The sequence below is a fragment of the Elephantulus edwardii genome, unplaced genomic scaffold (genome assembly GCF_000299155.1).
Source record: "Elephantulus edwardii isolate Elephantulus edwardi_28Jun2011 unplaced genomic scaffold, EleEdw1.0 scaffold00063, whole genome shotgun sequence".
NCBI lineage: Eukaryota > Metazoa > Chordata > Mammalia > Macroscelidea > Macroscelididae > Elephantulus > Elephantulus edwardii.
This window is the reverse complement of record NW_006399813.1, coordinates 3,993,940-4,006,947: the sequence shown is the minus strand read 5'-3', so window position 1 is coordinate 4,006,947 and position 13,008 is coordinate 3,993,940. Positions and strand designations below refer to the sequence as shown.

The window sequence follows — 13,008 nt, the reverse complement described above, 5'->3', positions numbered from 1 at the left end:
GTTATTTAGGAAGTGGATGCCAGTCCTGCTTCCAAACCTGTCATAGTATGTTATTGTTGTTATGTGCCATTGAGTCACCTGCGATGTATAGTGACCCTATATGTACAGCAGCTCTGAACCCTTCCCTGTCCTGAGCCAGTCTAACTAATTCTGACACACCAACTCCCATTGCCCAGTTACTTTATCAATCCATCTCCTCTGGGGTCTTCCTCTCCTGAGCATGATGTCCTTCTCCAAGGACTGGTCTCTCCTGACCACATGCCCAAAGTAACTGAGGCAGAGCTTCCAAATTCTAGCCCCCAAGGAGAGACTTGATTTCACCCTCTGCAAGACAGACCTATTTGTTTTCTTGGCAGTCCAAGACTCTTCGCCAGCACAACTTGAAGGCATCTATTCTTCTTTTGTCATCCTTAGTCATTGTCCAACCTTGGTGTCATAGAACCTCCCCAATACTCAGACATTCTGATGCTCAGGAGTTCTTTAGGGAGATGGTGCCATTAGTCCAGAATCTTGCAGGAGGGACACGTGAGGATGGTTTGTGTTTTGTTTTGTTTTTTTTTTTTCCAAGTGTTTCTACACTCTTGGCACCAGCAGACAGGAAATCAAAGGACTAACTGCACTGGGAAAATCTATGGTCAGGGACTTTTCTGGAGTACTGACAAGCAATGATGTCAGTCTGGAAACTAAGGTACACCTAATCCAGTCTACAGTCTTCTCAATTACTTGCTATGCCTCAGAGAACCGGACAATGACTAGGGATGACAGAAGAAGAATCAGTGGCTTTGAGTTGTGGTGCTGGAGAAGAGTCTTGAACATACGATGGACCAACAAGAGAACAAACAGCTCTTTCTTGGAGATGGTGAAAGTTAAACTTCTCCTTGGAGGCTAGGATTTTGAAGCTCTCTCTCACATACTTTGGTCACGAGGTCAAGAGGGACCGATCCAATCAATAAGAGTGCATCTAAATTCCAAAATCAATCTCCATAATAGTCTATGTGTTTCCTACTGCCAAAGGGGCCCTTTAGAGTAGTGAGAGAAGATCTTCACCCTGAAACCCACAGCGTCCCTTTTCAGCAGGAAGTAGCTAAGAGAATACGCCATCCCCTTTCCCTTATGAATCAGGGTGAAGTCTCTCTCAGGGAGGAGTGATAGGGAATGGCAAAGGACACACCGACAAAGGAGATTAATCAGAACTGACTTTGACAAGCACTGTGGCAATTGGACAATTAAAACAGACATTCGGATGGCAGGGGAAGAAGAACAAACTGGGGAGGAGGGTAGAGAGAATGGTGCAGCAATGAAGGAATGAAAACCCAAAATCCCTGTAAATGTTCATTAAAACTAATAAAATTTAATAATTAAAAAAAAAGAGGGACTGATCCTTGGAAAAGGACATCATACTCTGAAGGGTGAAGGAAAGCACAGGAGAGGAAGACATGGGATGAAATGGATTGATACAGTAACTGGGGCAATAGGATTAGGTGTATCAGAGTCTGTGAGACTGGCTCAGGATTGGACAGGTTTCAGAGCTGTTGTGCAAAGAGTCATTATGAGTTGCAGGTGACTCGATGGCATATAACAACAGCAATAACCATAACCAGGAATTCCAACATCAAGAGAGTCATTGGGTCAGATTCTTGGAATGTCAAAAGCACCCTTTGGATCCCACCATCATCCCTGTGATTTTAAGCAACTGCGACCAAATCCAGGTTGAGTAGAAGGTGCTCTACTTAGAGAATCGGAATCCAGAAGGTGCTCTACTTAGAGAATCCAGGCTTCTACCTGGAGGAAAGGTTAGTAGCAGCTCACTTACATTAGGGAGAATCTATGCAAGTCTTTAAGTCTATCAAATCTGTGCAAGTCTTTCCCCGTCTATTGAAGAACTAAACTCTCCCTGCTAACATAAGGTTTGAATGGCAGGTACAAGTTGCTTCAGGCTAAGTAAGAAGACTTACATTTCCCCTCCTCACCCTCAACACACAGATCTATGCACCCTCTTTCAGTAGCTGCCTTTATAAGTATACATCATTTTAGTTTCTTCGCTTTATTCTATTTCATAGATACTGTGCTTTTAAAATAATGGGCTCGCGCACAGCAGAGATAATGACAATGCAGAATAGAGCAAGGTTCAGATCTGTTTTTCATAGTGTTGCTAAGAGTCATAGTTGACTTGATGACACCTGTCAACAACAATTTACTTCTAAGAAACCCGAGTTACTGAGGATGAAATGTTGCCCAAACATTAAATCCACGCAGGAATCTAGCGCAATTTCTACTTTCCTCAGCGAGCCTCCACTTTTCTTAATTTTTTTACTTTAGTCCGCTTAATCCAGTCTCTAATGTACCTTCTGGAACTTGTTCACATAGAACATCCCCTTTTCCAGTTACCATCAGCTGACCTACTATTGCTGAATTACGTAGACTAAGTCCACTTCTCTTTCCATCTCATTGTCACCGTGTCCTACCAACGCTGTCTTGAAGATAAAAACCCTGTGAAGCGTACAGAATTCGTTTCTGAGGGATCAGTAACATCTACTTGCAAATGTGAAATAATTTTCACAAGACTGAAATAGATTTAGAAGAATTAGCCTGCATACCAAATGAGCGTAAGCCTAGACAGCGTCCCAGCATTACACACTGAGCACTGCGGGCGGAAATTTCCCGCTTTCCTACGTCAACCCAGCTTGCCCGGAACCTTTTACGCTGAATCTCATGCAGCCTGACGGGCTGATTCTGGTGAACACATAACATAGCGAGGTTTAGTAGTCAAATTACCTGCCTGAAATTTCTAGCTAATTTACATCATCCTGAGAAAAACTGCGTTAAACTCTTGCACTTTTTAAATTACCGAGTAATGATACAACTTTTATCTATCAAAAAATATCTTAATCAAATGTATTTAAGTTCGTTTTATTTTTTTTCTAGTTAGGCATATTTTTGGATAGCCGAGTTGAGATGAATAGGGAAGGCGGGGGAAAGAAAGCGGAAGCAGAGGGCCTTCTAGGACCGAAAGTCTCCGGTGCTTGCGCCTGTTTATTCGCAATACTCTTCCCTCCTTAGACGCGGGCCTTGCAAGCAGGTTGGGGGGGAAGGCGTTGCTACCGGAGCGGAGAGTAGAGGCGGCCCGAGTCCGCAGGCATGAACCTCGAGTTGCTGGGTGAGGAAGGTTATGATTGCCGCTTAGAGAGTACTTTGGCCCTGGAAAGGAAGGAACTCGGGAAGAGGCGCAGGGCTGCAACCTTGGGGGAGTAGGTCTACTCATCCGGCGTCCTTGATGTGAAACAGCCTCAGCAGAAGCCCAGCTCCTGCCTGAGCAGAGTATGAAGCGTACTGTCGTAACCGAGGCCGCTATCAGATTAGTTGTGGAGCGAAGGGTTAACCTGCGTGCGACTGAATTCTGTTTGCAAGTAGTGCAGGTTGCAGAGGTTTCCCACAACAGACGGGGCAAAAGTTGTTGGAGAAGAAACCTGAAGAAAAGTGAGACTTGAGCTGAAGCTAAGACTTTGCAGAACAGTGAATGCTTGGGCAGGCTAAATTCTTTCGTAGACGTGAATATCTAAGGATGAAAATTTAGAAATATTTAGGTAGCAGTACCTCTTTGAATTGATGAGACGAAACGAAGAGGGGAGGGTGTAGAAGACACCAGGCAACTTAATGGCATACATGGCATGGACATTCTGTTAGCAGAACTTCCTACTTAAATACCAGGGACGATGGGGTAAAATACTGAAGTGTGAACGGCTGAGGCATTTATTTGTCTTGTCCTTCTCTGGTTGTTATTTCCTCCTTGCCTTTACCCCAGCTCGTTTAAAAGCTGTAGAACTTTCTGAGTTTTCCTTAGGTGAAATTTAGCATGGTGATCCAAAGATGTCTGGAAAAGTATTCAAGAATCTCTAAATGACTTTCTGTCTTTAGGAATCAAGGCTTTAAATAAAACTCATTGCTGTCCAGTCAGAACAGACTCACAGTTGACCCTTCAGTGGATTTTCAAACACTGTAAATCACTGAACGATGCTTGCTCATCTTTCTCCTGAGTAGTATTTGTTGGATTCGAACTGCATGTCTCTGGGTTGGCAGCACAACTCCCTATCCACTAGGCTACTAGAGCTCAGTAAGAAAGAATAAATGGTCATGAATAATAATAGTAATCCTAATAAATTATATAGTACTTAATATGAGTTAGACGTTGTTTTAAGTGCCTTTTCTTTATACATGTGGAGGTAGGGCAGAATCTGGTTTGGCATGGAAGTGATAGACGCCAGTTGTATGGCAGTTAAGGCTGAGAGTTAACTGAGGATCAGAGAAAGAGAGGAAGATCATAAGATAGATTGGTACAGTGACTGCAACAGTGGACTTGAGTATATCACAGGTGTTGAGGATGGTGCAGGATAGAGAATGGTTCAGATCTGTTCTTGGGATTGCTGTAAATTGTAGTTGACTCAGCAGCACATAGAAACAACAGCAGCTGGATTTCTGAGACTTTAAGAGAGGAGACTGCTTGTCTGTCTTCGGCAAACTAGCTAGTGGATTTGAACTGTTGGCCTTTCAGTTAGTAGTCTAACACACTATACACTAAACCACCTATTTTGATGCCCCTAGTTAGTTTATTACTTAAATGAGTATCTTTTTTTTTTTTAATCTTATTTTTTTTTAGGGGCTGTGATAAGTGATACTATTTTCCTGAGTTTCCTTTTCAGAGTTCTCAGTGTGAAGAAAGCATATTGATTTTTGTGTGATGATCTTGTAAAAGTTGATCCCTATGAAGTGGAAGTTAGACCTGCCTCTTCCTTTTCAGCCTTTTTACCACCTCTGACACCAGCTGTTCTTTTCTTTTTCACTTTTACGTCTCTGCTGAGTTCATTGCAGTGGTCACACAGAAGTGACAGACAGTATTCACAATTAAGGGGTTTACTAAGGAGCCTTGGTGGCAGTGTGTGTTATGTTTAGGACTGCTAACTGAAAGGTCAGAAGTTTGAATCCACCAGTTATTATGAGAGAAAGATGAAGCCATCTTCTCCCACAGAGATTCATTTACAATCTTAGAAACCCATTGGATAGGGGATTTATTAGAATACTAACAGGTTCAGGAACAGAAATGACTCGGAATACATTTTCTTTGATCAAGATGGCACTATGTACAAGTCTGCCTCTGGTCTTCATCCTTACCTTAGTTTCTGCCTTTCTTGGGCAAGAGTTAACAATGCCCTTTAGCTCTGCCAGTAAGTGCCCACAGATTCCCCTGCACCTCCAGGACACCTTGGCCTGAAGATAACATGAAGGTGTGCAGACCCTGTGGGTCAGCAGACCTCGCTTCATCATGATTTCTCATTTTGTCAGCAGGGAGACTGCTCCAGAATGCTCAGCTTTCTTGCTTCGTGGCCCAGGATGTCCACTGTGTTGCCTTCTGATGTATATGTATATATTTTTAATTTTATTTTACTGTGATTTTAGTGAAAGTTTACAGAAAGCTTGGGTTTTTAGTCATTCATTGATTCACGTTTTCCTCTTTCCCTCTCCCCCAATTCACTTTTTTTTTTTTTCATGGAGTTTTGTTTCTTTTGTGTTTTTTTTTTTAAAATTTTTTAATTATGTGTGTGTGTGTGTGTGTACGTACCGTCAAATCGGATCTGACTGATACAGGAGGAGATTGTCCCTCCTTTCCCAGCAGAGCATCTGATGGATTTGAACTGTGTGCCTCTGGGATTGCAGTGCAGCTTCTTGCCACTACCCAATTCACTTTATAATGCACATCTTGCCAAATTGATAATTATCATAGATATACTTGCCTAATCATCCATTCTTTTTAGATAGTCCTTGCCTTCATTATCTGTCCATCCTCCTCCTTTGTCTCTGGGATGTCTCATTTGAAATCTGTGTTGTTTGGCACTGTATTTTTAATTTTTTTTTAAAATTTAACCTTATAAAAATGAGTTTTTAACATTTTCACTAGTTTTGTAAAATATGGGCAAAATGCAATAAAATTAATTTTCATATCCTTTTTTAAAGCTCCAGTCTTCCTTTTAATTTTTATTTGAATGCTTGATCTTTAAAGCACCTTCCTTCGACCCTTAGCTCTCAAGCATAATTTAAAAACCACTGTAATAAAATATTAAGGGAATTATGTAAATAAATACTGACAAAAAATAGTATGGCTGCCAAAGTTAGATTTCTGTTATCTTCTCCATGTAGCTTGAAATAGTTTTTCTTGTACAAATAGCATTTAATATAGGAAATACATTTAGGAATTTGGGCAAAGTGTTATTTGCTCAGGAAATTAATTTTGAGAATTGAGTATTTAATAAACTGGTAGACTGTGTTACAGTCTAAATGGTTTATCTGAAAGGTTTCAAAGAGTGGCTGGAGCTTTATATAATGTGGTTAATTTGATTCTTACATTTCCTTTTGCTTCATTGTAGTAAATATGGAAATAAATTGTCAACAGTCCAAAAGCATGAATATTGCTTGACTGGGATATGGCTGCACTTTTCAGAATTTTGGTCTTAGGACCCCTGTCTACTCTTGAAAACTTCAGAATTTCAAATCATTTTTGTTTATGTGGCTTTTATCTTTCCCCGCTTACTAATTTAGAAATTAAAAGTGAGAAATATTTGAAACTTGTTATTTAAATGTCACCATTGTAAAAAAAAACCTGTCACCATTGTAAGCCTATTAATGGTTTATAGAAATAACGTGCTCTTATGAAAAATAACTACCTTGTAAAGCAAAGACATGGAAGCAGGAGTGGTATCCACTTCCTAAACAACATGCCTCTGGAAACTCTATGAACTTTGAGAAATGATAGTTTTCGAAAGGCTTCAGGTCTTTTGTTCACAGAGTTGCTATGAGTCATGGTCCACTCTAAGGCAGTCAACAACAACAAAGCAAAGAATGTTTAGTGAGAAGGATGATAATTATTTTACAAATAATTACAAATGTCCTTCGTGTGTACATTTGTAAAATTTGGCTGGGTTCATATTTCTGTTTCTGAATTTAGTCTATTGCCATATCACAGGTCGTGTAACCTCTGCAGAAGTCATCTGTATCCTTAGGAGAGAATGAGAGTGAATACTGTTTTACAATTCTGATGAAAATAGCCTTGGCTTCTAGGAGCCTCTGCAAGGGCCTCTTAGGCCGGGACCCCATACTTTGTGAACTGCTACTCTCTACTGTTCAGATTGTATAATCCCTAGTATGTTGCAATTGCTCCATCAATTCTCTTTCTTTGCTTTGTTGCAGAGTCCTTTGGGCAGAACTATCCAGAGGTAAGAACACGACATTGTTGTTATTTTAGGAACATGATAATTACGTAGTGTTTATGTTTGAGAGAAAATGCATTTTGAGCCTTGATTTTTGACACCAAGGTGATAACACTTTTTGCTGTCATGAGAAATTAAGTGACTAGGTAGCTTTGGCTTGATCTCTTATTGTAACAGTTTAAACCTTGTATAGTTCATTTAGGGAGCACTGGTGGCTTACTGGCAAGAAGCTGTGCTACAATCCTGAAGGCACATGATTTGAATCCACCAGCTGCTCCACGAGATATGGATGATGGGCAGTCTCCTCCTATGCAATTAACTGTCTGAAACCTGCCAGAGGGTCAGCTGTGGGTCAGTTCTGACTTGATGGTATACAACAACAGCCGTAGTTCATTTATCTCTACATTTAAAAAGGTAACTTAAAAAAAAAAATACGAGGCCTTTGTCTGTACATAGGTTTTCCTAATTTTGATTTGTTTTTTCTGTCGTAGTTTACATGTTATATGTATTCTACTTTTTGAAATGTGAAAGTGTATTATACACTTGAATATATTTATTGTTGTTGTATAGCATTGAGTTGGAACCAACCCACAGCTGACCCTCCAGTGGATTTTCAGACTGTATATTGCATGGGAGGAGATTATCCGTCTTTTTCCTGTGGAGCAGCTGGTAGATTAGAACCGTATGCCTTTGGAATTGCAGCACATCTTCTTACCACTTGGCCACTAGCGTTCCCTATATTTGAAGATATTTAAGCACATTATTATGGTTGTTTGAAATGTCTTAATATTGATGTAAAATAATTTTATTTCCCTTAGTTGTGCATAAGAGCCCTGGTTATGTAGTGATCAAGTGCTCTGCTGTTAACCCAACGATCAGCAGCTTGAACCCACAGGTTGCTCTTTGGGAGAAGGAAGGGGCAGGCAGTCTACTTCCATAAAGGCTGCAGCTTTGCAAACCTCCTGGGGCAGCTCTGCCCTCCCCTTCAGTGTAGCTATGATATGTTACACATATAGGCCAATTTCCAAAAAGTTTGGTTTCTGGGCCAATGAATTAAATTATTTAAATGACTTCTGTTATAGTTTCCTCATTTGCCCTCCACACTGTTTTTCAAAAATTATATGGCTATGTAAGGAATCATGCACAATCTTCTAATTCTTCTGTTGGTTTTTTATGTCCTCGTAATTAAACCATAATTGGTATAAAAGGACACATAGAAATAGTTTTGATATGTTGTTGTTGTTATGTGTCATTGAGTCGCTTGTGACTCATAGCGACCCTATGTACAACAGCCCTGAATTCTGCTCTGTCCTGTGCCAATCAAACTGTCTCCGACACACCCATCCCCATTACCCCCGTCACTGAATCAGTCCACCTCATAGAGGGAGGGCCTTCCCCTCTTGCGCCTACCCTCCACTCTCCCAAGCAAGATGTCCCTCTCCAAGGACCTGTCCCTCCTTACAGTATGTCCAAAGTATGTTAGACGGAGCGTCAGAATCCTTGCCTTCAAGGAGCCACCTGGTTTACCCCTCTCCTGGATGAATCTGTTTTCCTAGCAGTCCATGGTATCCTCAATACTCTTCTCCAGCACCACAGCTCAAAGGCATCGATTCATTCTCCTTCTATCTTCCTTAGTCATTGTCCAACTCTCTGATGTATAACAAGTGATTGCAAAGACCATGGCCTGTATCAGACATACCTTAGTCTCCAGAGAGACACCATTGCTCTTCAGTACTTTGGAGAGGTCCCTAATAGCAGACTTTCCCGTCGCAATACGTCTTAGTTTTGGTATACGTTACAGTTTAAACTCGAGACAGGTTGTTACTGATAGAGACCTCTCTAAGAAGTAAATTGGACGCTTCGCTGTTGTCCTTATTGTATTCATTTTCATCTTTAGGAAGCAGATGGGACTTTGGACTGTATCAGCATGGCCCTTACTTGCACCTTCAACAGGTGGGGCACACTACTTGCAGTTGGCTGTAATGATGGCCGAATTGTCATCTGGGACTTCTTGACAAGAGGCATTGCTAAAATAATTAGTGCACATATCCATCCAGTCTGTTCTTTATGGTAAGGAATTTTTTTCTGCTAATAATAGGAAGATTTTATACTCGTGATAAGTTAATGAGTTTGTGTCAAGAAAGAAAGTGACTGTATTACCAGCCACACTGTTTATTTTAGCTGATATCTTTTTCTTTGTAAACTCAAAAAAGAAAGGTAGTGGGTTGGTTTATATACTTACTCTCCACAAATATTAAAAGTTACTTCCTACTGTCCACTTGCCTTTGGGTTGACAGTGCAACTCCTTACCACTTGGCCACCTAAATACTTCAAGTCTTTCTGAATTTTATCCATAAGTATGTACAATAAAGAATGCTAGAAAAATTAAAAAAGAAAAAGTTACTTCTTACTATTATTGTAGGTAGAAAAGAGCCATCATGATTCTAAATTACATAAAGTCTCATCATTAAAGATGCTACATTTAGTTGTACCATGTTGAACATGATGAGGATGGTACAGAATGGGGCAAGATTCCAATATGCTGTTCTTAGGGGCAGTCAACTTGATGACACCTAACAACAGTAACAGTTATTTAATTGTACTCTTTGTCAGTGTGCTGTATGAGGTAACCTGGGTTTGCTGTGATGCTGAACCTTGTGCCATGAGGATATCAAATAGCAGAATGGCTTCTCAATGTGGACAGTGTATGGTGAAGCTCCCAGTTATAAAACTGGTTGGGAAGCAGGAGTGGCATCCACTTCCTAAACCACATGCCTCTGGAAACTCTGTGAACTTGGAGAAACAGTGATAGCTATGGAAAGGCATTAGGTCTTTTTTTTTTTTTTTTTTAAATTTTTTATTATTTTTGTGTGAGTGTACCATCAAATCAGATCTGACTGGTACAGGAGGAGATTGTCCCTCCTTCCCCGGCAGAGCATCTGGGGGATTCGAACCGTGCGCCTCTAGGATTGTAGTTGCAGCTCCTTGCCACTAGGCTACCAGAGCTTCCCGGCATTAGGCATTAGGTCTTTTGTTCGTAGAGTCACAATGAGTCAACTTCGACTCAACGGCAAACAGCAACAATAATATGAAGAAATAGTGGCTAGATCTTTGCTAATTTAAGTGTTATTGTTGATGTGTACTATAGAGTCTTCTCTCCATCTATCATGAAGCTGCAGATTGTCCCAGTGGTGAGAATCTTTGTTTTCTTGATGTTGAGGGTCAATCCATAGTAAAGACTTACAGTCTTTGACCTTTTGGAACCAATCCATAGCAGACCCTCCTGTGGGTTATCAGAGGCAGTAAATCACACTGGAGGAGATTACTCATCCTTTTCCTGCAAAACAGTTAGTGGCCTCGAACCATGTGCTTTTGGGATTGCAGCCCAGAGTCTTGCTACTAGGCCTCCAGAGCTCCTTTAAGTATATATATATATATATATATATATATAGTGTCAATGTATGTATGTACTTTAATATTTACAGATTTAAGTATTCAAGCACTAGTAATATAATTTCTTACAGTTTAAATGTGCCCTAAATGCATGCTGTACCTTGACACACTTTTGCAGGGAGAAATTCAGTGTAATACGGTATGGACCTATATCAGGCTTTTGCTGAGACTACTTAAATCTTGAAGACAGATATTTACAAATAAAATAGTTACATATCACATGTAGTGATGTGAGCTACAAGATCTGTGGTTCAAATCTACCAGCTGCTCCAGGGGAGAAAGATGAGCAGTCCCCTCCTATTAAGATTTATAGCTTTGGAAACTCTATGGAGAGTCACTGTGAGTTGTAGGTTTATTTGCAAATTACAGCCTGTGGAATAATTTCAATAATTGACATTTTATTTAGAATTTAAAAATCTGAGTGTTACGAAGTTTGACAGGCATCTGGTCTATTCTTGTGCAGATTTATCATGGATTCCAGCAATTTCAGTGATTACACGTGTGCCTGTTCCTTCACTGAACTAAAGATATTAAGAGCACTCTATTAAATATATGGTACTAAAATCTGCTGCTACATATATTCTTATTACATTCTTGTTCTTTTTTTTTTCTATTTTATTTTGTTAATTTTAATGAACATTTACAGAGATTTTGGATTTCCATTCATTCATTGTTGCACCATTCTTGTTCTTTAAAACAACCTTTTGCATCAAAAATTTTACTTTGGACACCACTTTTTTTTAAAAAAAAAAATGAATTTTATTGAAGCCCCCAAAAAAGCACTTGATCACATACAGGTTTATGAAACTATAAATATTTCCCTTTTTTTAAATGATCACAACAGTAGTACCCTAAGGGACCAAGAGTGGCACTGTCCCTCTTTACACTTACTGTCCTCTTCTTTTTTTAAAATTATTATTATTGAAATGTTAACGTGTATAGGGACTTTGGATTTCTATAGATTCATTGTTTTGCAGACTGTCCCCTTCTTGAGGTGGCTACATAATAAATTCAAACAGTAGACAGAAGCTGGAACAGAATGTAAGGATTTTTAAGATGATGACACATTGGATTTGGTAAATATATTTGTCTTCTGTCAAATCTACAATGCATAATCCTTGATAGAATTTGAAATTGAAGAATAAATATTTTTAAATGGAATAACCTCTTGTTTTTAACTTACTCGGTGCAGAAGAATTTAGTGAAGAATAAAATGACAGCTAACATTTTTTTCTGCTTTCTTTAATGATGCTAAAAGAACAGCAATAACTATTCCTTGTTTTCCCCATTTCCAGTCTTGTCACACAGCCGGTGTGCTTCCATCTCAGGGGTGGGAGGGAGCACTGTTTCTTCTGATGGCTATCTTCATATATCTAAATAATACGTATATTGGTTTCTCTTGATGTCTAATTTATCTGTGGTCCTCTTATTTCAATACATAAATTTTAGCTCATTTGCTTCCCTTCCTGGAAATGGGGTAGTCAGCTGCCTCTTTTGTGTGTGTACCCTGAATTTTAGCATCAATGGGCTATTTGCCGAGGGATCATATTCTTAAGAAGGGTCCTTTGCCTTCCTGAGCCTCACTGTAGCCTGTGGGGGAGAAATGCTTGAACCTTTAGCACTCACACTTCAACTTGATCCTATATCTTCATTTCCTTAGCTTCCTCCTACCTTCCTCTGTCCCTAGATCTGAATCTGTCCATTCATTCTTATTGTATCTGATACTAGTAATTATTAATGTGCCCTGTGAATTGGGCTAAGAGGTGGGTTTTTTAATTTAATTTTAGTATTTTGTGTGTATGTATCATCAAATCGGATCTGACAAGTATAGGAGATTACTCCTCCTCCTTCAGCAGAGCATCTGGTGGATTGAACCGGGTACCTCTGATTGCAGTGCAGCTTCTTGCCACTAGGCCACTGGGCTAAGAGTTTTATATATGTAAACTTTGATGGGTTTTTTTTTTTTCACAATTCAAAATTTTTATTTCAGAATTCAATTTTTTTTCCCTTTTTTTTTACTAGTTTTAATGAAAGTTTACAGAGACTTTGGATTTCCATTCATTCATTGTTGCACTTTTCTCCCTGCCCACCCCTCATCCCCAGTTCACTCTTCTCTTTGAAAAGTAAAAGAAAAATACTTTCACTGTTATACAGTCCTTCCTCCCAAGTCCACCCTACTATGCAGCCTTCGTTCTGGACTCCTGTCATGACAATAATAACCTAATCATATGTTGTTGTTGTTGTTATGTGCCATCGAGTCGCCTGTGACTCATAGTGACCCTATGTACAACAGCCCTAA

The 13,008-nt window shown here is 39.6% G+C and overlaps 1 protein-coding gene across 1 annotated transcript in view; it reads left to right on the top strand.

The window, feature by feature from the left end:
- The first annotated feature begins 3,089 nt into the window (after window positions 1-3,089).
- Window positions 3,090-13,008, top strand: part of RBBP5 (retinoblastoma binding protein 5) — a 52,771-nt gene continuing 42,852 nt past the window's right edge. The window contains exons 1-3 of the mRNA XM_006887985.1: window positions 3,090-3,157; window positions 7,237-7,262; window positions 9,154-9,326. Coding sequence (XP_006888047.1) covers window positions 3,139-3,157; window positions 7,237-7,262; window positions 9,154-9,326 — 218 coding nt within the window. The 5' untranslated portion in view covers window positions 3,090-3,138. The remainder of the gene's footprint in view (window positions 3,158-7,236; window positions 7,263-9,153; window positions 9,327-13,008) is intronic.